The sequence below is a fragment of the Chelonia mydas genome, chromosome 6, assembly GCF_015237465.2.
Source record: "Chelonia mydas isolate rCheMyd1 chromosome 6, rCheMyd1.pri.v2, whole genome shotgun sequence".
NCBI classification, from domain to species: Eukaryota; Metazoa; Chordata; order Testudines; family Cheloniidae; genus Chelonia; species Chelonia mydas.
This window is the reverse complement of record NC_051246.2, coordinates 22,437,123-22,463,213: the sequence shown is the minus strand read 5'-3', so window position 1 is coordinate 22,463,213 and position 26,091 is coordinate 22,437,123. Positions and strand designations below refer to the sequence as shown.

At 43.2% G+C, this 26,091-nt stretch overlaps 1 protein-coding gene across 1 annotated transcript in view; it reads left to right on the top strand.

Moving 5' to 3' along the window:
- PPP6R3 (protein phosphatase 6 regulatory subunit 3) overlaps positions 1 to 26,091 on the top strand; it is a 100,998-nt gene that overhangs the window by 58,315 nt on the left and 16,592 nt on the right. Inside the window, 8 exon segments of the mRNA XM_037899523.2 lie at positions 315 to 430; positions 2,027 to 2,112; positions 7,728 to 7,814; positions 17,840 to 17,919; positions 20,417 to 20,471; positions 22,630 to 22,760; positions 24,021 to 24,139; positions 25,827 to 25,980. Coding sequence (XP_037755451.1) covers positions 315 to 430; positions 2,027 to 2,112; positions 7,728 to 7,814; positions 17,840 to 17,919; positions 20,417 to 20,471; positions 22,630 to 22,760; positions 24,021 to 24,139; positions 25,827 to 25,980 — 828 coding nt within the window.

Sequence of the window (26,091 nt, the reverse complement as noted above, 5' to 3'; positions counted from 1 at the left end):
AAAGTATGTAGAAGCGGGAGACTAACTTGATGACGAAGCATGCTTTTCTTTCTTTATGGATAGCTTTATGCATTTTAAAAACAGTTCAGAGAGGGAGTTGCTCTCAGTGTTTTAGCAGCCAAAAAAAACGTTTTGGTTTGAAGTATACACTACTCATTCTCCTTACGAGTATTTAAAGTACTTTGCTTCCTCGCTTGTCTGGTATAACTTTGTGTGTTGCTTCCTTGGATTTATAGGCTTAGCATTCCATAACTACAAAATACTTCAACAGCCAGCTGTTTGGGAAGATGAACATTTGAACTTCTCTTTTTCAGGGCTGAAGGAGGAAGGCGGCATGGTTATATGGGTCATTTAACAAGGATAGCTAACTGTATTGTGCACAGTACTGATAAGGGGCCAAACAGCACACTAGTACAGCAGCTTATTAAAGGTAATATTAAACTTCCGCAGGTTTGTTTCACCTTTCTGTTAGTTGGATTTGTAGAATTAAATCATACTAAGAATTTAAACGGCAGCTTTTAATAGGGGCTTTCTTTCCAAAAGCTGTTTGTCCAAGGGAAAGAAGCAATTTCTTACTGTTTGTGTAAGTCCAGGTAACCTATTAAATTAGGATACTCTTAAATATGACTTGCTCTCCCCAAACTTAGTGAGGCAGTGTCATGGCTGCTTCAAATAAATGTGAGTGGGGGTTGCCTGCTAAATTCCCTGTAAGCTACGTGGCCTCGCAGCAGCCTATTCAGCACTGTGCAGGTGCTCAGGAAACCCAGCCCTGGCCCGGACCTGCTGGGGCCAGGGTTCAGGTGCCTCTCCCCAAACCTGGCCACGGCCGGGGGAGAGGTGCCTGGCCCCCCTGACCTGCCATGGCTGGGGGACAGGTGCCTGGCCCCCGGCCCCCACCTAGCCTGGCCCCCCCCGACCTGCCATGGCCGGGGGACAGGTGCCTGGCCCCCGGCCCCCACCTAGCCTGGCCCCCCCCGACCTGCCATGGCCGGGGGACAGGTGCCTGGCCCCCGGCCCCCACCTAGCCTGGCCCCCCCGACCTGCCATGGCCGGGGGACAGGTGCCTGGCCCCCGGCCCCCACCTAGCCTGGCCCCCCCATGGCCGGGGGACAGGTGCCCCTCTATTGGCCCTCACCTAGCCGCCCCCCCATGGCCAGGGGACAGGTGCCCTTTCCCGGCCCCAACCCAGCCCACTCCCCGACCTGCTGCCGAGAGAGCTGGGGGGGAATCCTCTCTCCCTGCCGTAGCCCCAGGGTAGCCTGCACCCCAAACCCCTCATCCCCTGCCCCACCCCAGAGCCCTCATACCCTGCCACCCCAACCCTGCCCCTGCCCTGAGCCCCTCATTTCCAGCCCCATCCCAGAGCCTGCACCCCCAGCTGGAGCCCTCACACCCTTTCACCCCAACCCACTGCCCCAGCCCTGAGCCCCCTCCCACACTCCGAACCCCTCAGCCCCACCCCCACCACATGAATTTTGTTATGTGCACCAATATGGAGGTGATGTGTCACACATCACCTCCATATTGGTGCATATAACAAAATTCATTCTGCATGTGTGGGAAAAATTAGAGGGAACATTGGTGGCCTGCCCTAATGAAAACTACACCGAGTCAAGCATCTTCTTCTGGAGAATGTCTTATTTACAGAGGTACTTCTAGAATAATTAATCTCTCCAGCATAGGCCTTCTCAGTCTCAGCTGTCCCTTGTGTTGTTTCTTGCAGTGTTAATCTTCCCCAAGTCCTCACGTGCTCGGTTACTCCCACATTCCTTATACTCATGTACAGTTACAGGTTTACTGCACCAGTGAGCCATTGAGATTGTCATCTAATAGAGTGGCAATGTCTGCCTGAAAACCACACCTTGTTAGCATAACCAGTGGCTGAGAAAATTTGCAATTGTATGTGTAGCATAACAATTTCTGCAATGATTTTTGCAAGTTTAACTTTGGGAGCTGTGAAGAGAGTGAAAACTAACTGCCTTGAGTGACATTGGTACTAAAACTTTTTTCCTCCATTTTACTCTAGAGCTTCCAGATGATGTCAGGGAGCGATGGGAGACGTTCTGTACAAACTCCTTAGGAGAAACTAACAAAAGGAACACAGTGGATCTAGTAGGTTTTGTAAGATGAAATTTGAAAAGTTACTGCTGTTATAAGGGCATCCTTTTCCTTTCCCATGTGTCAAGGATACAGTTGCACTGCAACCTTTTCGGCCATCATGCTTCTAAGACAGAATGTCAGCAAACCTGTCAAGTAGCTGCACTGTGGAATTGACACCTCCCTGGCTTCCTTTGCAAATATGGCTGCCTTATTGGCAATTTAATATGGTTTTGCAAGGGTGTTTGCAGTTGGGCTCATATTGCACCTCACTCTTAAAGTACCACCCAACAGGAAGATGTCACTTTGGGGTCTTCGCAAGTCCAAAACTGCTTGAAAAATTGAGACTAAAATTGCTGAAGCTGGGGTTTTTCACATACAGTATGTAAGCAAACCTACGTACAGTTAAAGTGAAACTGCTTCCTGCATCATTGAATGATGCACACAAATACCTACCTCACTTTTAATGAAGAAATACAATTTTGTCTTGATTAGAGTCCTGTCATGACTATTCTGTTTTGCACGGAGTGATTCAGAGATTACATTGGCCTTCTAAAGGCTAAACACCTCTAATTGTGAGGTGCAGAAATAGTCTTAAACAGAGGCAGCATTTTCCGTTTGTAATATTTAAAGTCAGAGTGTCCATGTAATAGCAGTCAAGGCCCTCAATTCAAAATAGGACAAACTTCTTTTTTTTTTTTAAACTGAGGTGGTTGCCTACTTGGGCCTCATTATAATTGTTTTTAAAAATTTCTCCAAGAGTCACTGGTTTATTTGTGGGTTCGCTAAGTGGCAATGATACATCACGAATTTGGACCAAAAAATGAATAAAGATTGTTCTTAATTTATTAAAATTTTCAGGTGAGAGTACAACAATGCAAGATTCACAGCAGAAGGCAGTGTGTGAAATAAAAATAATACAGAACCCTTGAGTTGCCTAACAAAGGCATGAAAACAATGAATTCATGGGGTTTTCTGATATCTGTAATGGGTACTGGTCAGAACTGCATTGGATATTTATTCAAGAAAACAGTGCATCCTACTGGGGAAGAGACATGAATTTTTTGGGTCTAAACCCTTATTTGAAATGACCCACGGGTCTGCAGTGTGACTCTGATCCAAGTTATAATCTTCATAGCCTCCTGACATTTAGAAATGTTGCATGGTTTAGGTAAATGTGTGGAACAATTAAGTTTCTTTGTTTGAGAAAAGCTTTTTGTTGATCCTGGGGTAAAACAACCTGCCTCGATTAATAATAACCTAATCTGAGAAACAATAATCCAAAATATAGATTACTAGTGTTGTGCTGTCTGGGCCTCCAGTAGGTTTTCTTACAAGTTTTTTCTGTAGGTCATCCTAAATTTTTAGGCAAGGTAGACTACTGGATTATTAACTTTCTTTGCTATAGATATGCGCTATTCCTTTTAAAACTGTATATCCAACAGAATTCCAGCCAGAGTCGTGCCAACAGAGTTTAATGCTGAACTGTCTCATGTTCAGGTCAAATAACTTGAATTAATTGCAGGACTCCTAGCTCTTCTGTAGTAGATCCCCTTGAGTCTGACAATGGCAAGTCTCACAAATTGGGGTCTGATCTCTCCAAGAACACTAACTGATCTGACATAAGCTCTAATTAAAATAGCACTTTTAAGCAGGTTTGCTGTTAGAAGTTCATTGAAATAACTAATCATCATAAAGATCTCCAGTTTTTCATGATTATGGTATCCCTTCCATCAAAAATAAAAAGCCTTTCTTACATTGTTACTTTGGGGGCTTTAACACAAATCTTATTTTGAAAATCTTAAATGGTTAAGGAAAGCAAACCCAGCCTCTGCCTTATACAGCATAAAGGGGTCTTTTTTTGTGTTTTATGTAGGTTTAAAAAAAAAGTCGGAAATTGGCTAGTGAGTAACTTAGTTTCTGTAGTTGTACTGATTCACTCATGTCTTATTTAGGCTTGGCAGAGTTCAGTTTTGATTTTTTAAAAAATAATTTTCGAATCATGGTATTGTAGAATCCTAGAAGATTAGGGTTGGAAGAGACCTCAAGAGGTCATCTAGTCCAGCCCCCCGCTCAAAGCAGGACCAATCCCCAACTAAATCATCCCAGCCAGGGCTTTGTCAAGCCAGGCCTTGAAAACCTCTAAGGATGGAGATTCCACCACCTCCCTAGGTAACTCATTCCAGTGCTCCACCACCCTCCTAGTGAAATAGTTTTTCCTAATATCCAACCTAGACCTTCCCCGCTGCAACTTGAAACCATTGCTCCTTGTTCTGTCATCTGCTACCACTGAGAGCAGCGTAGCTCCATCCTCTTTGGAACCCCCGTTCAGGTAGCTGAAGGTGGCTATCACATCTTCCCTCACTCTTTTCTTCTGCAGACTAAATAAGCCCAGTTCTCTCAGCCTCTCCTTATAAATCATGTGCCCCAGTCCCCTAATCATTTTCGTTGCCCTCCGCTGGACTCTCTCCCATTTGTCCACACCCTTTCTGTAGTGGGGGGCCCAAAACTGGACGCAGTACTCCAGGTGTGGCCTCACCAGTGCTGAATAGCTGGGAATAATCACTTCCCTCGATCTGCTGGCAATGCTCCTACTAATACTGCCCAATATGCTGTTAGCCTTCTTGGCAACAAGGGAACACTTTTGACTCACATCCAGCTTCTCATCCGCTGTAATCCCCAGGTCCTTTTCCGCAGAATTGCCGCTTAGCCAGTCGGTCGCCAGCCTATAGCAGTGTGTGGGATTCTTCCTTCCTAAGTGCAGGACTCTACACTTGTCATTGTTTGAACCTCATCAGATTTCTTTTGGCCCAATCCTCCAGTTTGTCTAGGTCACTCTGGACCCTATCCCTACCCTCCAGTGTATCTACCTTTCCTGCCAGGGTAGTGGATAAGGTCTATAGTTTTAAGCTTTTCTAATTTTTTTATCAATTTCAGTTTGCACAGTTGTGCAAAATGATGGGTTTTAAGCATTCTTTTCCAATTTTCTCTTCAAATTTTCACAGTTTTGGTAAATTATGGAAGGGTTGGACAAAGGCAGGATCAGAGAATTTAATGACACATACTGAGCTTCAAAAAGATGAAACTTGACCATTAGAACACAAATTATCACCGTCACATCTAAATATAAAAAATAAATGTCCTTTAATTCAGCTCCAATTTGCCTATCTGTAAATTTTGATGGATAGAAATATTTGTTCATCGGTTTGTTTGTGTTGTGAAATTGCAGTTTACTGACATTTACTGATTTAAAAAAAAAACAAATCTAATCCTTCCAAGCCTAGTCTTGTGATGATAGTGATTGTTAGTAGGGCATACTGACTTTTTTAGCTCAATAAATTGGTTAATAGTACTAGATTTCTATGGAGAAAAGGTATGCATTTAAAGATTAACTCATGTATCCTAATGGTAAATTGCTCCATTCATGAGACATGAAAAATCTCAAGAAGACAGACATTAGAACCGATAGTGAATACACAGTGGGTACTTGTAAACAACGCTAACAACTTCTTAATTTTTCTTCTTAAACTGTAAAAACTGTTTTGCTATTGTCTTTGATAACTACTAGAGAAAGAGTTCAGATATTGGTCTTTTAATATAGTACTTACTTGAGCCTATTGTCTGTGTTAAATGAAGAGCTTGATAAGAATCCTGAAGTTTGTTTCTCGCAGATATGCCTAAAATTGGTTTCAAGCTCATTCGGTTAGCTGGAATTTTGACTTGAGGATTTAAGTGTTTACTTTGGTTTGACTTTATTTCTGTGTTTTAGTTACCTGTTTACAGATTTACTGGTTCAAATTTAAGAAACTTGAAGTTGAAACAAAAGTGATTGGGATTGTGTTTAATCCTGAACATACAGTTTTGGTAGACTAGAAAGCAAGATCAGATGACACGATTTACTCAGTTCCATATTATAATGTCTAATTGAGGCTTAAAACAATTTTTCAAGTGAAAAATATACTGTATGCACAATCCACACTATAATTTATAAGTAATTTTCAGTTTACTGTTGAATTGTTCCAAGGATTCATTTGGTTACTTAAGTAGTTTAAAATAAGTAGTATTTCATTCCCCTGCGGTGCCCTGAATTCAAAAACATTGAATAGACAAATCTTGCAGTTTTACTTTTACACTTCTAGAATTCTTTCTTTGATCTCAGATTATGGGTAGTTTTTAGGGGGTGAAACTGATTTTTTGCTATGCATGAATTGAATGTTAAAGGTATTCATTGTATAGGCTGTCATATTTATTTTAGAAAGTGGATAATTTGTTTCAAAACAACAAATAAAAGAATTGGTCACTTTCCTCTATGCCAGTGGTTTTCAACCTTTTTTCATTTGCTGACCCCTAAAAAATTTTGAATGAAGGTGCCAAACCCCTTTGGAAATTGTTGGCTCCTGCCGTAAAAATCAGACTGAAAACTGATTGAACAAAATTCAACTATAAACATTACATGTTCTCGGCACGGCATTTGACAGTGTGACACAGGGCGCTAAACTGTGGGTTTCTACAGTAATGACAACACTTCTGGGTTTGGACCTCTAGGTGGGGATATTCACATACCTTTGATCAGATAAATGGAATACTTTTTCTTGGATCTGAAACTTTATTTTTCATAGTCACCTTTCTCTGACCCCTTAGCAGGGCCTTAACCAGAGCAGGGTAGCCACCCATGGTGCAAAATCACAGGGGTGGAAAAATGATGAAAAACGGCAGGGGGCACAAATGTGCTTGCTCACCCCAGGCACTAAAATGCCTAGTTTTGGCTCTGCCCCTTAGACACAGTCTGTGGACTGCCACGGGTCTGCAGACCACAGGTTGAAAACAACTGCTCTATACAGTGTTTGTTTTTGTAGAAAGCATTTATAAGCCTGATCTTAGTAAATTTACCAGGTGCTGAGAATTAATTAGGAGTTGTGGGCATTCAGCACTTTTGAGACTCAAGACCCTGATGTGTAACTGTAAAAATGTGGGGTTTTTTATTTTGGGTTTTTTAATCTGTTTTTCCCCTTGTTAAATCATCTCCAGATTTACAGGCACATAACAATTGTTATATTGGACACTGGGGAGTCAAGTCACGGGTTGACTCCAGCAATGGCCAGTGCTTCAGTGGAAAGCAAATTCAGCTTCCACCCTCAAAAACAGTGTTCTTATTCAACTGTGTAGTGCTGTAACTGGGTAAAAGGTGTTTTGATTCACAGTGGATGATTACTGCAGCCAATTGGTAGAATTGTTAATAAGCACACCTTCATGGCAGAACTTCCTAATTAATCGGAATAATTTCATATTGTATCTAAATGGTAAGATATAGTTTTGCTCCAGTGTTGTCCTATTTGGCCAGTTTGGACCTATTAAGTAGCATTCACTGAAGTAACTCTAGGGTTAGTTTTGCTAGATGTTGAAGATGGAATTATTCCCCAAAGGTGTCAACCACTAATGTAATGGCTGGTGACAGGCAAATATTTTAGTGGCTGAAATATATGCACTTACAGTTGAAATAGTGTGTTTGCTGGGATAAAAATCTTCTAGTTCATCTTTTTGTGATGAAATTAATGACCTTGCATAATAATTCTAATTTACACAAAGCCTTTTGTTTAATTAAATAGGTGTCTAAACTTTTTTTTGTCTAGGTTACTACCTGCCACATTCATTCGTCCAGCGATGACGAAATTGACTTTAAAGAAACTGGTTTTTCACAGGATTCTTCTTTGCAGCAAGTGAGTTAAATTCATTTAACAGTGTTGCGCACAAGTGTGCCTTCTTTATAAAAGTAGCTTTCCTGAGAGGATTTTTGTCTTTGGAGATGGGTGGTTGCATTTGATGCAAAACACAATTTGGAGAATTCAGTGGTGAAACTGGAAAGTGTATAAAAAATCTAGGCAGTGTGCAGTTTAAATTTGTATACGTATTTATAGTTTAATTGACAGTGTTACAGGATTTAATATGGTAATGCCACATGAGTGTTGTTTTTGAGAGCACCAACTAACTGTATAGGGGTCTGCTTGGTCAGCACTTTCATTTAGAAAATAGTTTTTGGAAGCATTTCTGGTACTTGCCGTTTTTGATGGGTGAAGGGTGACAGCTATTCTGTACTAGCATTATTCCGTTTGCAATGTACGTCATCTTTATTCCTCTGTTGGCCCTGGAGGAAAGTAAAAGCTGTCAAAATCTGAATACAGTGCACATTGATTTAGATCTCCAATCCTGAAGGTTCTATAGATTCAAGTTACAAAACAAGTTTTTTAAATTGCTGCTTGTACCATTAGATGTTTGTAACTGCCTCAACCCAAGCAGTATAGTCTATAGTACTTAACGTTTATATACCTTTATCATCTATATAAAGTACAGTTGTTCCAAAAGTTCGGTTTAGACTTTTGTTAATTATAGAAACTATAGTTAACTTTTTCGTGTCTGATATTTCAGTGATTTATTGAATTTTAATTGCACCAATCTAGATTTGATGGGGTCAGTGTCTTCAGCAAGGTAGCAGCTTCTGTAGGAACGTGGAATCTTTTAGGAAACCCTTCATAGTCTTCAAGCACCATCTTCTGACTGTGTACTCCAGTGTGAGCTCTGCCTAGACTGTCACAGCAACTGCATGTGTTTAGGTAGTTAATCCAACAGAGATGCAGATGGACCACTGCTGTTACATCCTATTTGGGGTAATGTGTGACACAATCTTTTCAGTGTCTTAGCAGAGTTTGTCACGAGGCTTGTCCTTTTTAAGCCTAGAATAGGGAAGTGTGTACCTTGATACTGTCTCTTCTGTAGAAAACTGAGTATGACGTGAAAGACAGTAGACTGGACACACCATTGTAAGGTAGAGCAGATCAGTTTTCCAGAATAAGTGGAGGCACTGTAATGTCTAGCACCTTGGTAGTCTTTTCCTTCCACTCTTCTTCTTCGAGAGCTGTCCCTGTGGGTGCTCCACTCTAAGTGTTGGTGCGTCCCTGTGCCTTCGCTCAGAGATTTTTACAGCAGTATTCGTACTTGTCGCGCATGTGCAGAGCTTACCCCCCAGCTCTGAGTACCTTAATAGTACGCGTGCGCGACCGGTCCCTTCAGTTCCTTCCTTCTCTACCATCCCCGGCCTGAGACGGAGCTCGGCAGACTCGTTAGAAAACTTTTTCTCCCTTGTTACTCTTACCCTTTTAGATAGATAGTTTACCAGTAGTGTTAGTTATTAGTGTTACCAGTAGTGTGCTTTTTTTGAAAAGAAACATTCTCTTAGTTCCTGTCAGGCCAGCCGCTTCTGACATGTCTGGCTCCCCAGGCTTTAAGCGCTGCTCTAATTGTAAGGATGCCATCCCCCTGTCTGATGGCCATTCAAAATGCATAAAATGTTTGGGGGGGGTCCCACATCCCCCCAAAATGTGCCCACTGCAGCAAACTTAAGTCTAGGGCACGAAAGGACAGGGAGTTGAGGCTAAAGCTGCTCCTACTGCAAAAATCCTTAGGGTCAGCTTCAGACCTAGGCGCTGATTCAAGCTCTCCTCCACACCACAACCCCTCCGCCTCTAAGAAGATGAAGAAAACTTCAAAAAAAACATCACTTTGCAGGTGACAGAAGGCGAACTTCACGGGAGAAGGCTTCTGGCAGATCTACCACCTCCCTCCCAGCGCTCCCTTGGCTGAGCAGTTTTGATGCGCTGGGCTCCTCTGGTGCTGCGTGAAACCTGTCTGTGGCTGCGGCGGTTGCGCAAAGCTCCAGTACCGAGGCTTCAGGCTTCCAGTTGCCTGCCTCTCAGATGGCACCTTTCAGCACCACGGTGGAAGTGGTGCCGACACATGCGGACCTGCCTGACCCCCCCGCAGGCTATGGCACCGACAGCCGCTGAGCTGGCCGGCAGGCAAATGACTTTAAAGACACCGTTGCAGAGGAACTTTTTGTTGCAGCAGATTCCTCTCGCAGAGCCCTCACCACACAGAGGAGCTTCAGCACCCCAATTTACGCAGTCAAGTGACCTGCTTGTGTCACTCATTCTACAGTCACCCTTACTGAATGCCTACTTCTCGCCAAATGCTCAGCCAGGGTCCGAACAGCCTTCCTCCAGTGAGGAGGAAGCTGGTCTTCAGGAGGATTTTTCACCATATGAAATCTCTCATCCTCAGACCCCAGTTAGTAGAGGTCATAGACACATCACCTCGTCCTACTCTCGGGATCCTGCCCTGTGGTGTGTAAACCCGTGGATGGTACCACCTATGCCCTTCCCACCACAGTGGCAATATTGGGCCCCGTGGGCATCATATCCTCGAGACCACACTCACTATGCCACCTCAACCAGGCCCGACACCGGCCCAGCACCACAAGCTCACGAACCTGCCACTGATGCCAGTCACCAGACAGCACCATCACAAGTGCAGAATCAGGCACGACCTGTCTCTAACCCAGTAGACCCAGTTGTTACGCCTGACGAAGCCCTGCTTCCTCCTCCCCCGTCAACTTCAGATGACTTTTTTTCAAAATTTCAAGACCTTTTCAAAAGAGTAACAAGTGAATTAAGAATTAATCTGGAGGAGGTTCCTTAAATAGCAGCATGAGTTAACGGGCATCCTGCAGCCGCCACCTTCTTCCAGGATTGCATTGCCGATCAATCCAGCCCTTCTGGAACCTGCCAAAGCCATCTGGCAGACTCCTGCTGCAAGTTTACCTACCTGCAAAAAAGTGGACCGCAAGTACTTCATCCCTTCCAAGGGCTCTGAATTTCTTTCGCTCATCCAACACCTAATTCACTGGTGGTTGACGCAGTCAACCAAAGGAACAAGCACCAGTATCCCCGCTCCACCCCAGCCAATAAAGACAGTAAGCGTTTAGATCCGCTTGGACATAAAGTATACGCATCCTCCACTCTACAATTTCGAATTGCTAATTATACAGCCATTCTGGCAAAATATCACAAAAATTACAACAGATTCATTAACTTGATTGAGGACATTCCAGAAGCAAAGAAACAACAATTCACTGCTTTAGTCTGAGACACAAATCGTATCACGTACTGCTCTTCAAGCGGCCCTTGATGCGGCCAATACTGCAGCAAGATCCACTGCTACGGCAGTAGTCATGCGCTGAGGTTCGTGGCTCTCTTCTTCATTTCCTCAAGAGGTCCAGACTACTGTTGAAGACCTTCCATTCGATGGCAACAAACTCTTTGTCTCTACAACAGACGTCCTTCACTCAGTGAAGTATTCAAGGGCAACTCTCTCTGGTCCTTAGGAATACAAACCCCTATGACCAGAAGGCAACAATATAGATACCAACCTTACTACTGTCCACGCTACTCCACAAATACCCAGCACTTCCAGAGATCACACAACCAACAGCAGCAGCAACGCCAGATACCAGCATCGCTGCTTCAATTCCGCATCAGTGTCTCAACCCCCTCTGACTAACAAGCAGATTTGAAGCCTTGGTTGAGGGTTTAGAAAACAGTGTTCCCACTTCAGCGCTTACACTACCTGTCCCTACTTTTGGACATCGCCTACGACTGTTCTTCCATCAATGGCACAACATTACCACTGACAAGTGGGTTTTAGAGGTCATCACACTTGGCTATTCCATCCCCTTCCTATCCATGCCTCCTACCACCCACCCTTCCTGTCCCTCCTCAGGGACCCCTCTCACGAGCAACTGCTCATGCAAGAAGTACAACATCTCCTTCTATTGGGAGCAGTGGAGTTTGTGCCCGAAAAGCACAGAGGGAAGGGGTTTTACTCCCATTATTTCTTAACAGAAAAGAAAATCGGGGGATGGCAACCGATCCTTGACCTCAGGTGGCTCAACAATTTTATCAAGAAACAAAAGCTCAAAATGGTGACCCTCGCCACCATAATCCCAGCGCAGGAGCAGGGCGATTGGTTTTCAGCCCTCGACTTACAGGACGCCTGTTTTCATGTGACAGTACATCCAGCCCACAGACGCTTCCTTCGTTTCACCCTCGGCTCGACACATTTTCAGTACAGGGTACTTACTCTTCGGCCTATCCACTGCCGCCCCCTCCACCGCCCTGTTTTTTCCAAGCTCCTGGCTGTAGTTACTGCCCACCTCAGGAAGCAAGGAGTCATAATATTTCCTTACCTAGACGACTACTTCCTCAAAGCCTCAATGCTCGACGAAGCGCTTTGATTCACACAACTCACCGTCGATTGTTTCCTATCCCTCGGCCTACAAATAAACAACGACCAATCCACATTAATTCCTACCCAGCATCTGGAGCTCATCAGAGCACACCTCGATTCCCGGATGGGAATAGCATCTCTCCCGTCCGATCGCTTCAACACCACAAAGCAGCTGGCAACAAAACTTTGCAACAGTCCTCAAGTTACCGCTTGAGACTGACTACGACTACTAGGTCACATGGCCTCGTGCACTTTCGTGGTCCAAAATGCATGACTCTTCATGAGGTGCTTCCAAGCTTGGTTGGCCACGGTTTACAGACTCAATGTGCATGCCCTAAACAAACCCCTATCCATACCTTTCCCAGTCAAAGACTGTCTCCTGTGGTGGACAGTTCCCTCCAACCTATGCGCTGGAGTCCCCTTTCTCCAGGAAGCTCCATCCATCATGACTACCGATGCATCCCTCACAGGGTGGGGTGCTCACATGTTGGCCTCTATCGAAAACCTCCCTGCACATAAACATCCTGGAACTTCGAGCTATAAGCAATGCCTGCCGTCACTGCCTCCCCTTTTTAATCCGGAACCAACATGTACGGATAATGACAGACAACATCGCCTGCATGTTCTATGTAAACAGGCAGGGAGGAGTTCACTCTCATTCGCTTTGCACAGAAGCTATGAAACTCTGGAACTAGCGCATTGCGAACAATATCCGGATATTAGCCGCCTACCTTCCCGGGGCTATGAATACCACAGCAGACGAATTAAGCAGATGCTTTCCTTGGGACTACGAATGGGAGATAAATGAAACGATCACCACCAACGTATTCCGCATTTGGGGCTACCCAACCATAGACCTCTTTGCAACTGTGAAAAACACGAAATGCCCCAAATTTTGCTCCAGAGCAGGACTGGGCAAACACTCCCTGGGAGATGCATTTATGATTCCATGGCACCGGAACTTACTCTGTGCTTTTCCCCCATCCCAATTCTCCACAGAGTTCTGATAGAAATACGAACAGATCATGTCAAAGTGATCCTGGTTGCCCCAGCATGGCCCAGACAACCGTGGTTCCCATTCCTCACAAGGATGTCAGCTCGACCACCAATCTCATTGCCTCTCATTCTGAACTTCCTATCGCAGCAACACGGCCGATTTCTCCGTCCCAACCTGTCCATGCTTCACCTCAAAGCTTGGTTCCTACATGGTTCTCCCAAAACAAACTAGCATGCTCTGACGAAGTCCAAAGAGTGCTCCTACATAGCAGAACACAATCTACTCGCACCACCTATCTCCAGAAGTGGAAGCGATTTACACAATGGTGCTCAACGAAACAGCTGCCTCCTATGTCTGCCCCTCTTCCTCTTATACTCGACTACCTGTTGGACCTCAAACAATCTGGCCTTTCTTTTAGCTCCATCAAAGTCCACCTAGCTGCTATTACAACCTTCCACGATAAAATTGACAGTACCTCTGTTTGTTCATCCGATCACTAAACGTTTTCTCAAAGGACTTCAATCCTTACACCCAGACGTTAGATCTTCTACCCCTCCATGGGACCTTCACTTAGTGTTATCTTGCTTAACTCAACCATTCGAACCCCTAGCCACTTGCTCCCTCTTACACCTTTCTATGAAAACAGCATTCTTAGTGGCAATCACTTCTGCCAGACAGGCAGGAGAAATAGCAGCTCTCATGGCAGACCCACCGTATACCCTATTTTTTAAGGACAAAGTTACCCTTCAGTTACACCCCAAATTTCTTCCATAGGTCCAGTCACCATTCCACATGAATGAACCGATACACCTGCCGACCTTCTTTCCTAAACCACATGCGAACTCATTTGAATCCGCAGTGCATGCTCTAGACGTACACAGGGTTTTGTCCTTCTATTTGGAGAGAACCCAAGCCCTTTAGAAATTCTTCTAGACTCTGTCTCCATCACGGAGCGATCCAGAGGAGCACCTGTTTCCACCCAGAGACTTTCAAAATGGATTTCTGACTGTATCCGATTCTGTTATCAGATATGGAAAGTTACGCCTCCAGCAGACATCAGAACTCACTCCACTAGATCGATGGCTACCTCCATGGCTTTTCTCCACAAAATTCCCCTGACTGACATCTGTAAAGCAGCCACTTGGTCTTCTGAACACACTTCTGTTAAGCGCTGTACCCTTACTCAGGACCCCCTCTCGGATACATGATTAGTCACAGCTGTTTTATCCACTGCATTTCTACTCAATCCGAAGTCCCTACCTCCTTGAGATACACTGCTTTTAAGTCACCTAGAGTGGAGCAGCCACAGGGACAGCTCTCGAAGAAGAGGAGCTTACTCACCCTGTGCAGTAACTGACGTTCTTCGGGATGAGTGTCCCTGTGGGTGCTCCACTATCCATCCTCCTCTCCTCTACTTCGGAGTTGGGGTAGCCTCCGTTGTAGAGAAGGAACTGAGGGGACCGGTCGCACACGCGTACTATTAAGGTCCACTCAGAGTGGGGGGGGCAAGCCCTGCACGTGCACGACTGGTACGAGTACTGCTGTAAAAATCTCTGAGCGAAGGCGCAGGGACGCACCCACACCTAGAGTGGAGCACCCACAGAGACACGCATCTCGAAGAATGTCAGTTACTGCACAGGGTGAGGAACCTCCTCTTCTGAGCTTCTGGGAACCTGTTAACCTTTCTTAGGTGGGTTTACTTTGTTTGCCAGATTGACTGAGGCCCAGACCAAAACAGGCAGCCTCCACCTTTTCTTTTTTTTTTTTCTTCAGCTTCCTGACTAAATTCCATTCTATTGTTCGATTTCTCTCTACTGAAGACTCTTCAGTCTAGAAGTGTCTTCATTCTGGCTGTCTCTCTGATCAGTGGAATGCCTTAGTCAGTTCAATCATCAGAAATAATTTTAAAACTCTATCATTTTGAAAGGAACTTTTGTTAATTCATTCTCAGGGCAGTTTTTTTGAAAGACCTTCCTTACTTTAAATATTAGGGGGAGAGTCTGCTGCCTCATAACTGGAAATTTGTTCTCCAATTTGCAAAGCACACATCAGGAAAGACTTGGTAATGCACACACAAGTAATCCCAAACATTGAGCTCTGCGGGCAAAATTTAAGATTCCATCTTGTCTAGTGCTGGTAAGAGTGGGAGTGATAGTGTAGACCAGCTGCTGGCATTTTTACTATTGTGTTGTTTGGACCTGCTGTGAGCAAAGTTAGATGACATAGTGGTAAAAATTCTGACAACCAACCAGTGTACACTAATGCTCCTACAGTTGCTAGCACCAGAGGAGCTGTGCTGATGCTTGTGCAGTATCATGAGATTTCCAGAAAGTTGCTGATAATAGGCACAGGTAAGGAATAAATGTAAGTCTGCATAACTGAATATGAAAAGTGGTGTTTTCCTTTTAATGGAAATCTCTCCAAATTTATCTTCAAAGACCTAAGTAAAAGCTCAGGCTGCCCTAGATGATAACACCTGAAGTAGATTTGATCATGATGACTCAAGCAGAAGGGATCTTTTGGAAATTTTCTTTAGGGGCCCTGGATAAGAAATTAATATTTATAATCCCTTAGGTGATTTTTTTATTACTTGCCAACTGTTTTTAACTGTATTTACACAACCTGTGCAGGCAAAATGTTTTTCTTTCTTTGGATGGAGAAATCCATTCCTTTTTGTAAAGTAAATCTTCAGACATGTTTCATAACTTTTCACACCTGACTTCTAACTTAATTTATGATGCCATAAAGATGTTAGACTTCCTCTGCTACCTTTTTTTTTTAAGCAGCATTTTTAAAGGTAAAATTGACTCCCCCTCTTGCTCGGTGAGCTTTGTTTAGGGAAGTTCATGACAAACCCCAAAGAAGGGTCTCGTGCTGTAAATCTTACTGCAGATCCCTTTATTTTAAGGGCAACAAGCAGAAGTATATCAGCAATTCTATTCATTTTCCACTTTGCAAAGCTTGTATCTGCTTTTGGCCTGTCAAAATATCAGCAGACTCTTGGCTGACTATCTCTAAGAATGCTTCTCTGGGGTGCTCTTTCCCACTATTAGGCTTTAACAGATACTGCCACTAGGATAAGTATATATTTGATAAAACAGAAGTTGCTGCCTGCACGTATTTCACTTGAAAACTGATAGAATTGATTAACTTTTCACCATTAATTTAGTTGTTCTTTCATCATTCCATTTATCATTAACATAACACCTTTATGAATGTCTTCTCATCCACATGCATTCAGTAATAAGTTCTCTTCATCCATAGCTATCAAAGTACTTCACAGAGTTAGTGTTTAGTGCCTTTCTAAAACACAGTAATGCTTTATATGGACAGTCAGCGCAGGAAGAACAAAGGCCTAATATTACTAGGCCAGCCATATGTTGTGCCCAGTGTAGTGCTGTCTACTTTAAAAGATTTGAGGGATTGATTGGCACTTGTGAATGTTTCAGGTCAAAATTTTACCTGAAACACATGTAAAAAGGCAGGTTTCTCCAGTGGCTGCTTGGATGGAGGTTCCCCTTATCCACTCCCAACTCCAGGAGTGTGGAAAGTTGCCATAGTAGCCCTCTCCAGTCTTTCCTTCCTCATCACTGCCCTGTTTCATCTTCCTCCAAGCTCCTCCATAATTTCCTGTCCCCAACCCAACCCTGTGTTTTTCCTTCTGCCATCACCTATTCCTCTACACCTTACCTTCTCAGTCTCTCTCCTTAGCACCTTGCTCACCTGGTCCTTTTCAGGCCATCTCTGGCTTCCCATATTCCCACATCCTGTCTAACTGATTAACCATACAGTCTAGAGGGTGGCTATCTTCCCTGAGGGTAACCTGGCTTCAGTTTCATTTAAAACAGTGAAGTGGCAGTCTCCCTTCAACATGCAAAGTCTGTAGAGAATGGTGACTGTTTTGGCAGAGCGCAGTTTGGCTTCATCCCCACTGAAAATAATAGTTACTTTAAATAAGGGAAATTTCACAAGTTTTAAAGCCAGTAATCTAAGGTCTGTTGAGACTTTATTTAAAAACAAAAAGAATCTTAAACCCCCCCCAATCTCATGAGATTTGTGACAAAATTGTGAGAGTTGGCAACATTAAATTTAGATGTGTGATGTGTCTGCATTAACTCTTCTGGTTTCCACCTGTGTTTTCTTTGGGGTAATCGAGAAATACTGTTAGATCGTATAGTTGAGATTGATAACTTCTTACCCACACATTTTTTTCTATTTATAACAATGCCCTGCTCTCCCCTCTTCCATGAGTCATATGGTTTAAAAGTTTCATGTTGACAAGATTGAAGGTAGCTTTTCTCCTGTACCTAATAAGCTGTCCTGTCACACAGAGTCCTGGGAAATGAATTTGGAAAGGTAGTATTTAAAACCACATGTAGAGTGAAGATTAACTTTCCTATTAGAGCTGCTACCAAGCTGGCATCAAAGCCATCAAATGTGGGTCAGTGTGTATTCTGTGTCTGAGATAATTTATAGATTTAAAACAAATTAACTTTTTATAATCCCCTGTGTTTAGATTAACAAAATTTATTTCTGGAGCAAAATGGGCAAATAGTATTCAGAGTATTATTAGAATCTTTATATCACTGTCGTTGGTCCTGGGATTGCCAGGCCTTTTCTGATTATCAGATGCAACAAATGACGTCCAATTTTATTGACCAGTTTGGCTTCAACGATGAGAAGTTTGCTGATCAAGATGACATTGGGAAGTAAGTATGACTTTATGCTGGTTTTAACTTGGGATTTTCTTCTTTATTGCATCATTTCACATTTGACTATGTCCCAGTGATTAATTGCAGCCTTGACTGATGCCGAGCTGTCTGCATTTGGCCTTGTTTATCAGTACCAGCGTGGTCAGTTCTTATCCTGAGTGCTCCGGGAAGAGCAGATTAGCTCCCCTGAGCAATTTTTCAAAGCAACACTATTTCTTTCCTCCCCCCATCCCACGGTAGCTATATCAGAGAACACATTGCTTGTGACTATATAAATAGACTTCTTAATAGCAGACTTAACCTATGGATCTGTTCTCTTAAATCACAAGACCATTGGCACATGGCTCTGGTGTGGGCAGAATTCATAGGTGGGATAATTTTTAGGCATAATAGATAGACATGGGGTATATTCTACATCATGGTGCATAACATAAATTAACTTTTCCTGGCAAAGTTGGCAGGAGCAACACATCCATGAGTGTTCTTTTCTGTAGGGGACAGTAAGGAAAGGCTTCATAAATCTATCTGTTCGAGAGCAAAGCAGTTCAGACATACATTTCTACAGTTAGGGTAAGTGAAGAACCTAAAAATGGGAATAGTTTTGGTCCAGGTAAAACACAACCCAAGAATCTTTAGGATGATCCCTATTTCTTAGAATAAAGTAAAATGGACCATGCTTTTGAGAATCCCTCTTGGAAAATGGAGTGGATTGGAGCTGGTGATAAGTGTGGTAGTTTCTATCTAATCCCCAAATTTTATTAAATTGAATTAAGTGTGCATGGCACAAAGTAAAACGAAGTATCCTTTTAAAACAAATTTGAAGAGAGTCCAAGACAGCCAGTTAAATATTAAAGGCAGATTGGTGTTGTCATACTGATTGATACCTTACTGTAGCTTGTCTTGCAAAATAGTATAGGAAACTAATTGAGGTTGACTCCTGCCTTCTCAACAGGGAAGGGAATTATATATGATGCCTCTGAGTGTAGAGATGAAGATTCACTTTCACGAGGTGGGAGTCTATAGAAAAGAGGTCAATTTAAATTAGTTAAATATACTTGGGTAGCAGTATTTTTGGTATATACCTGTCATAGGAGCTAGCACACTATACTGCTAGGGTGAGTCTGTCAAGAAGATGACACATAATTAACAAAATGCTTATATAAATATAATGCAGATCCCTTGAGGGCGTACACGCTGCCTAGATGTTATGCCTCTAGCTACCACTATGAATTTGATCCCTATATTGCCCATCAGAAACCACACGAGACTCATAAAAATAATCATATATGAGAGTAACTGTATTGCTTGGAATCTTATCTACTTTCTAGCTGTAAACGCTGGTTATTCTTTAGTTATGTGCATGGTGGATCAATTACGTGATTCTAGTCCTTTATGTAAAAGGAATATTGTTAAAATTGTTGGGCCTAAAAATTGATCTGCTTTGACATTGAAAGTCATAATCTAACGAAAGTAAATGCTTTTTCTCTTCTACCCCCTCCTCCAACAGATCTTTAATACAGTGAGGATTTAGGGGAAGATTAACAAATGCACAGCTAACTTTAAACTCACTCATATACGTGCTTAAAGAGAGAATACCTGTGAATTGTCCTGAAAGGCTGGCAGACTTTTCCCCCTATTTCACACCTGCAGGAAGGGTATTTTAGACATGAGGAGTACTGAATGTTTGCAGTCCTTAAGATGAAACTCTGCAGGTGGGCTCACTGTGGAGAGGTCAGTTTTTAGGCCTAAAGGGACAATAAATGTTAGTTTTTGAACTTAGTATTTCACGTGTGAAATTGTTTTCCTTGCTGTTCACTAGTCAGTAAGAAAAGGGTCATCAGGTTTATTTGTTTAGGAAATAAGTTTACAATTAATTTTGACACTTCACTATTAGGGTCCAGTCTTGCAAAAGAATCTGCCTTGTTGGACCATTATGTCTTCATAGTCTCCCTGACGACAGTGGGCAGGTGTAAAATCTGCCTGCATGGATCTCTTTGATGGAGTTAGGGCCTTAGTTGACAACTCATTTTTTAAAATGTATTCTGTCAGTTTGGTAGACATTCCTTGGAACTGTGTATTCACTATTTTTCTATTTTAAAAAGAGAGAGAGAAATTGAGATGCGTGGTGGTTGACCACATTATATGCGTTTAGTTATTTTATTTTGATTTATTTTGTCCATGTATCTGATCAAAGGTAGCCATTTTTTATATTATTGGCTTAACTGTCTTGTAAGATTTTGTGCATGGAAAACATCCCATGATTTGATAAATTGTTTAACTGTATGATAGTAGGAGGCATGTTTCTCCTAAACACAAAAGTTAAAACTATTTTCTTGCTGTGTGAGAAATTGCTACTTAAGTTTTGTAGTTTCAGGTCATCTTAGTATTCTTGCGCAGTAAAGAGTTCAGAGTATGAAATGTCTCTTTCTTTGTTGTGTAAATTGCAGCATCTTTTTTGCTTTTAGTGCATAAATCTGTACTTTTTTTTTTGCAGTGTGTCTTTTGATCGTGTGTCAGACATCAACTTTACCCTCAATACGAATGAAAGTGTGAGTATATGTTCCTGCTGCTATCATGACTTCTGTGCTTGAGAGTGTGGACTGCAAAACAAATAATAAAACTTCTACTTGTCTTCAACACATAGGGTGGGTCAAATGATTCTTTTCAGTATTATACTTGAGGAGTAGCTCATTCACCCACTTTCTTGTAATGATGTAAAGCCTCTGTGTCATTGGGAAACTTGATCACTGCTTTCTATATCAGCTTCTGAGCAGAGCCACTTTCACTTTAAGGTATGACCAGATACAAGTGCTTCTGTTAGCCGGCTCTAAAGGAAATGCAGTCAAAAGCTGCCTGTTTGCTGTGGTAGAGGTACCTCAGAGCTTGTCTGCACAGTACAGCATAGCATATTAGAGGAGGGTACATCGACGTTACTTGCTAACTGGCCTGTGTAGACCCATGCTGATATGCTCTAGGACAGTGGTACTCAAACTTTTTCAGATGTGCCCCCCCTCCCCAAAGGAATCTGTCTGCACTCCCATCCCCATTATTGCACAGTCAAGGCTTCCTCAGCAGCAGAGCTGGGGGAGGGAGCTGGGGCTAGAGGCGGAGCAGGTCTGGGGGCAGAGCTGGGTTGGGGCCGGAGCAGGGTGTGGAGTGGAGCTGTGGGTGAGGGCAGAGCTGGGCCTGGAGGTGGAGCAGGACTGTGGTCTGAACGGGGTTGGAGGCAGAGCTGATCTGGGGGTGGAACAGGGCTGGAAGCATGGCACTCCCTTCTCGTCCCCTGTGAGGGATGGTCCTGCCGTTCCCGCCCCCTCTTCTCCCCAAACATTTCTCTGTGCCCCCCTGAGACATGCCCCACACCTTTGAGAACCACTGCTTTATGAGTTCCCTAGCTCACGGTAATGTTGTATTTGCTGACACAGTACTAAGTTAATACACACTAGGGAACTTCTAGAGCTGGGGTGGCCAAACTTTTTGGCCTGAGGGCCATATCAGGGTATGGGGATTGTATGACTGGCCATGAATGCTCACGAAATTGGGGCTTGGGGTGCGGGAGAGGGTAAGGGCTCCAGCTGGGGGTACAGCCTCTGGTGTGGGACCAGAAATGAGGAGTTCAGGGTGCGGGAGGGGGATCCAGGTTGGGGTATGAGGGCTCCAGCTGGGGGTGCAGGAGGGTGCTCTGGGCTGGGATCGAGAGGTTCGGAGGGGGATCACGACTGTGGCAGGGGATTGGGGCGTGTGGTGGGGGCTCGGGGGGTGCAGGCTCCGGATGGTACTTACCGCAAGCAGCTCCTGAAAGCATGTCCCCCCTCCGTCCGCAGGTGCAACCCTTGCAGCTCCCATTGGCCAGGAACTGCGGCCAATGGGACCTGTGGGGGTGGCGCGCAGAGCCACCTGGCCACGCCTCTGCGTACTACGTAGGAGCCGGAGTGGGGGTCATACCAGCTGCTTCCTGGGAGCTGAGGGCCGGATTAAATGGTCTGATGGGCCAGATGTGGCTCGTGGGCCGCAGTTTACCTACCCCTGTGTGGGACAGTTACTGTGCAACATGTTGGTATATCTTAGAAATCGCACTGCTCTAGTGCAGATTGCTGCACTGGGTAGACAAGCCCTCAGATTCATGAACAGACTTGGGTATCATTCTCTGGGCCTGTGCTGTTTGCTTAAGCAGTTTATAGTGTGTGGGTAGTAGCTTCTCACTCTTCCACCAAAATGCAAATTATGGTCTTAACCAGCAAGGTAAAAGGAATAAGGGGACAGAAGTGTAAAGATCTTTTCCCCAGAAAATGTTTCTCTGGTGTGTTAACCTCTCCCTCCTTGAGTGTATGTGCCTGTCCCTTCTACCTTCCACCACTCCCCAAAAAAAATCTGGAGAGAGAATTCACAGTGGGGAAAAATGTCACCAAAACTTTGAAATGTTCCTTAGCTATGCCCAGGGAGTGAGCAGGAAATTGTAAAACAGGCACCACTGTAAAGGCAGAGTTTCCTGAACTGCTCTCATAGAAAACTTAGTCAAAGCTTGATTAATCCAAATCTGGGTGCATATCTCATTCATGGGATATAGTGTGGGTTCCTTATATGCACCTTTATTCTTTTCTGAGACTATATTAAAAATTGTTTAACCATAGAAATAAGGTGGAGTAGTGTACAGTTTGTGAATGGTCTTTACTCTTGTTCATATTTTTGCTTTGTGTTCTGCTGTAGGGGAATATTGCATTGTTTGAGGCATGCTGTAAGGAGAGAATACAGCAGTTTGATGATGGTGGTTCTGATGAAGAAGATATATGGGAAGAAAAACACATTGCATTTACACCAGAATCTCAGAGACGATCCAGGTGAGCAGTGTTTGTTTTTCCATCCAATTTGTACCACCGAAGAACTTCACTGTTCTCATTGAGTACGTCTGTTGGTACAAATTCTTGACTGCTTGGAAGGCCTGTCGAACAGAGAGAAATCAGAGACAAATTGTGTAGTTGCTGCTGTTCTGGGATAACCTATTAGAGGATGGGCCCAGCACCTGTCCCTTCCAGTCTTTTGCCTCTGTAAGAGGTTTAGGCAGCAGCCCTCTCTGCTACTCAGCACTTCTTCAGCTTTCCTTTTTAATTCCATCCTTGCTCCTTTCCTCCACTGCCACTTGGGCCAAACCTCCTCCTTGGTTATGATTTCCAGAGGCTCCGAGCTGTCCAGCCCAAGCAGCCTGCCTTCCCTTTAGCATGCTACGCCAGCAGGAGGCCAGAGTACTCAGGCTGTATAGTGCCAGGGTCCGCCTCCTTGTGCTGCAGTAATAGAGATTTTTTTTCTTTTTATTTCAAAGAGCAGGTTGAGGAGAATCTGTTGTCCCCAGTGCTTTCACTGGCCCTTCAGCTCTCCACTCAAACATCCAGAGTTTCCTTTCAGGGATCCCTTTGGAATGTCTCCTCTGAGCTTTGCACAGTAGCACCATATACACTGTTGTCAGTTCCCCCTCCACTTGCAAATACCTGTGACCAGGAATTTGTGCTAGACCATTATGTGGCTGCTGTATTTAGGAATATGTATAGGTCCAGGTTACCAGTGCACTGTTGTCTGTGCAGAAGTGAGGGAACAACCTGGATGTCAGTCTGGAAGGGAGAAAGAGTGGGGAAGCTGTTGCCCTGCTCTCCTTAGGACTACTTCTGTCCATCCTCTGGCATTTGCAGCAGCCCATGTGGAGCAAATGAAGTTTCTCTCTGCTTTATTGCCTGGTGGTGTTTGACCTGGCCCCTAGCTATATTCCCTCCCCTTTCCTGTTTCCCCTTGGCATGAGGGCAGTGGCAGCCATCTTTCCTTTCCCTTGTTGCTGTGGGAGAGGAGATGGGTCAATTAACTTTGTCAAGTCAAAAAACGCCCTAAAATCTTGATCCGTTCTGGCAGCGCTGAAGAGTAAGTTTAACAGCTAATGCTGCAGTGTAGTTCCAGCTGATCCCTCAGTGTTTATGGTCAGACTTGCCTCATTCCTACCTACTAACTTGATTTGCAGTTCTGTTTTAGCCTCGGGAAAACTCCACTAGCCCAATGCACCCCTGGGAATTCCTTCTAAATATTGAATATAAACAATCCCTTTATATTTTGTGAAGCTCGGGCAGTACAGACAGTGAAGAAAGTACAGACTCTGAAGAAGAGGATGGAACAAAACAAGACTTGTTTGAATCAAATACCAATGCAGAGGACAAAATGGAAGTGGACTTAAGTGAACGTAAGTGTTTTTTTATCCTACTGCCTCGATCTGCTTAGATTACCTGATGGAGGAATTAGATTGCAAGTTATCAGTGTAGGAAAATGTAACGGTCATTCAGTTAAGTGGTAGCTCATAATGCAATTTTGTCTTCCTTACCACGTTATTGAGGCCCCTGCAGTTTAATATCTCACCTTTGCACCAAGAGGTTTTCTGAGTAAAATCCTCATATCAGGATGTGAGTGTTGTCAAGTACGAGCACTTCAGGTGCCTGGCTGAGTCAGACACACGATAATGTAGTGTTCTGTTTATAAAATGGATTTTGGGTTTTTTTAAAAGAAATTGGGTTTTTTTCCCCAAAAGGGATATGTAGTTTAAACGAGCACACCTGTTTGAATCTGTTTAAAGCTGATGAAAGCTTTGGAGACCCATCAGTCTAAACCATTTGATATCTTTACTGAAACTAGTGAAAGTAAAATTTTGGAAGTGACAGAAAATCTGTACCTGTTTCAGACAAACTTTTACTCCATGCTGGTTCTTTTTTAATAGTTTTACTCAGGAGCCAAGAAGTGACTTGGACTGTAGGTACAGACTGTTAATGTTTTAAGGCATTAGACTTCTAGGGGCTCTTAAGCCTGGTCTGAACACACAGTTGTACCTGTTTTACTGAAGGCATGACTTTTTTATACTGATTTAGTTAAACTGGTGCAATTTTGTTTGTAGACAATCTTACCAGTTTAAACATGGCTTATGTCAGTTAGGGTCGCATCAGTAAATTCACAGGTGCAAGCTAAACTGATGTAACCGCTCTTAAATTGGCAGTCCACACATACGAGTTGCACTGGTTTAATAGAACTGATTTAAATTAAACTAGTGCAACGTCTATGTATAGAAGAATGCTTAGTATTTTTTATATTGATTATAAGGAATTATAAAAACAAAACAAAAGGAATTTGTTTTTTTCCTCTTCCTTTTGTCAGATTGGTGTCCCTGGCATCTGTGTGTCCAACAAGTTTTTATCCTTGTGGATACCCTCCCCTATCTCTCTGGATTGGAATTTCCTGTTACAATTGTAGTTAGTCACAGGGCTTCCTTTTCAGCCTTTTTTGTACATAACTGCTAATGAAAACATGTATTTGCCTATGGGACGATGAAGCACCTTGAATGAGTACTCTGAGTTAGAGACCTATTTTCAAAATAAACTTGCTACAAAATTTAAAATTCTAGTGGGAAGAATTTTAAAATAAAATGTTAAATCGTCATTTGTTTTTTGCAACAAAATTTTGCAGCACTTTGCTAGTGAACTGATTACTTATTTTCTTTGTTGCAGTTAACAAAAACACACATAGTAAACAGAAGCTAAACAGTGAGAAGAACACTTAGTTTTAGAAACAGGTGTTGACAGTAACAAATTAATACATATTTTTTCTATAAAATGTTGGACTATATTCATCCCTAGTGTAACTCCATTAAATTATTTTTAATGTGTCATCTGTTTGATTGCAGAATGCCATGAGTTATAGTGGTATTTTCCTCTAGTTTCATAGACCAAATTAATTTTGCATTTGTGAATTGCATTCAGTTTCTAACTCTAGTGTATGCAGTGTTTCAGGTTAGCTATATGTGCATGTATAGAGTTATAATGTATTAAGAAGTGAATTATATCAATTTCTAAATACGTTATAATTGAAATTGTCAATGTTTCTAGCACCAAACTGGTCGGCTAACTTTGACGTACCCATGGAAACTGCACATGGTGCCAATTTGGATTCTGTTGGGTCTGATGTATGGAGCACAGAAGAACCTATGCCAGGAAAAGAAACTGGCTGGGCTTCTTTTTCAGAGTTTACATCTTCTCTAAGGTAGGAGAATTTTATTATGCTTTAGCCCAGGCTACCAGCTGCCAAGGATAATGGCAGTCGGTACTAGTCCCTTTAGTGGGCATATGCATGTCATTTGCAGAAGTGTTTGCA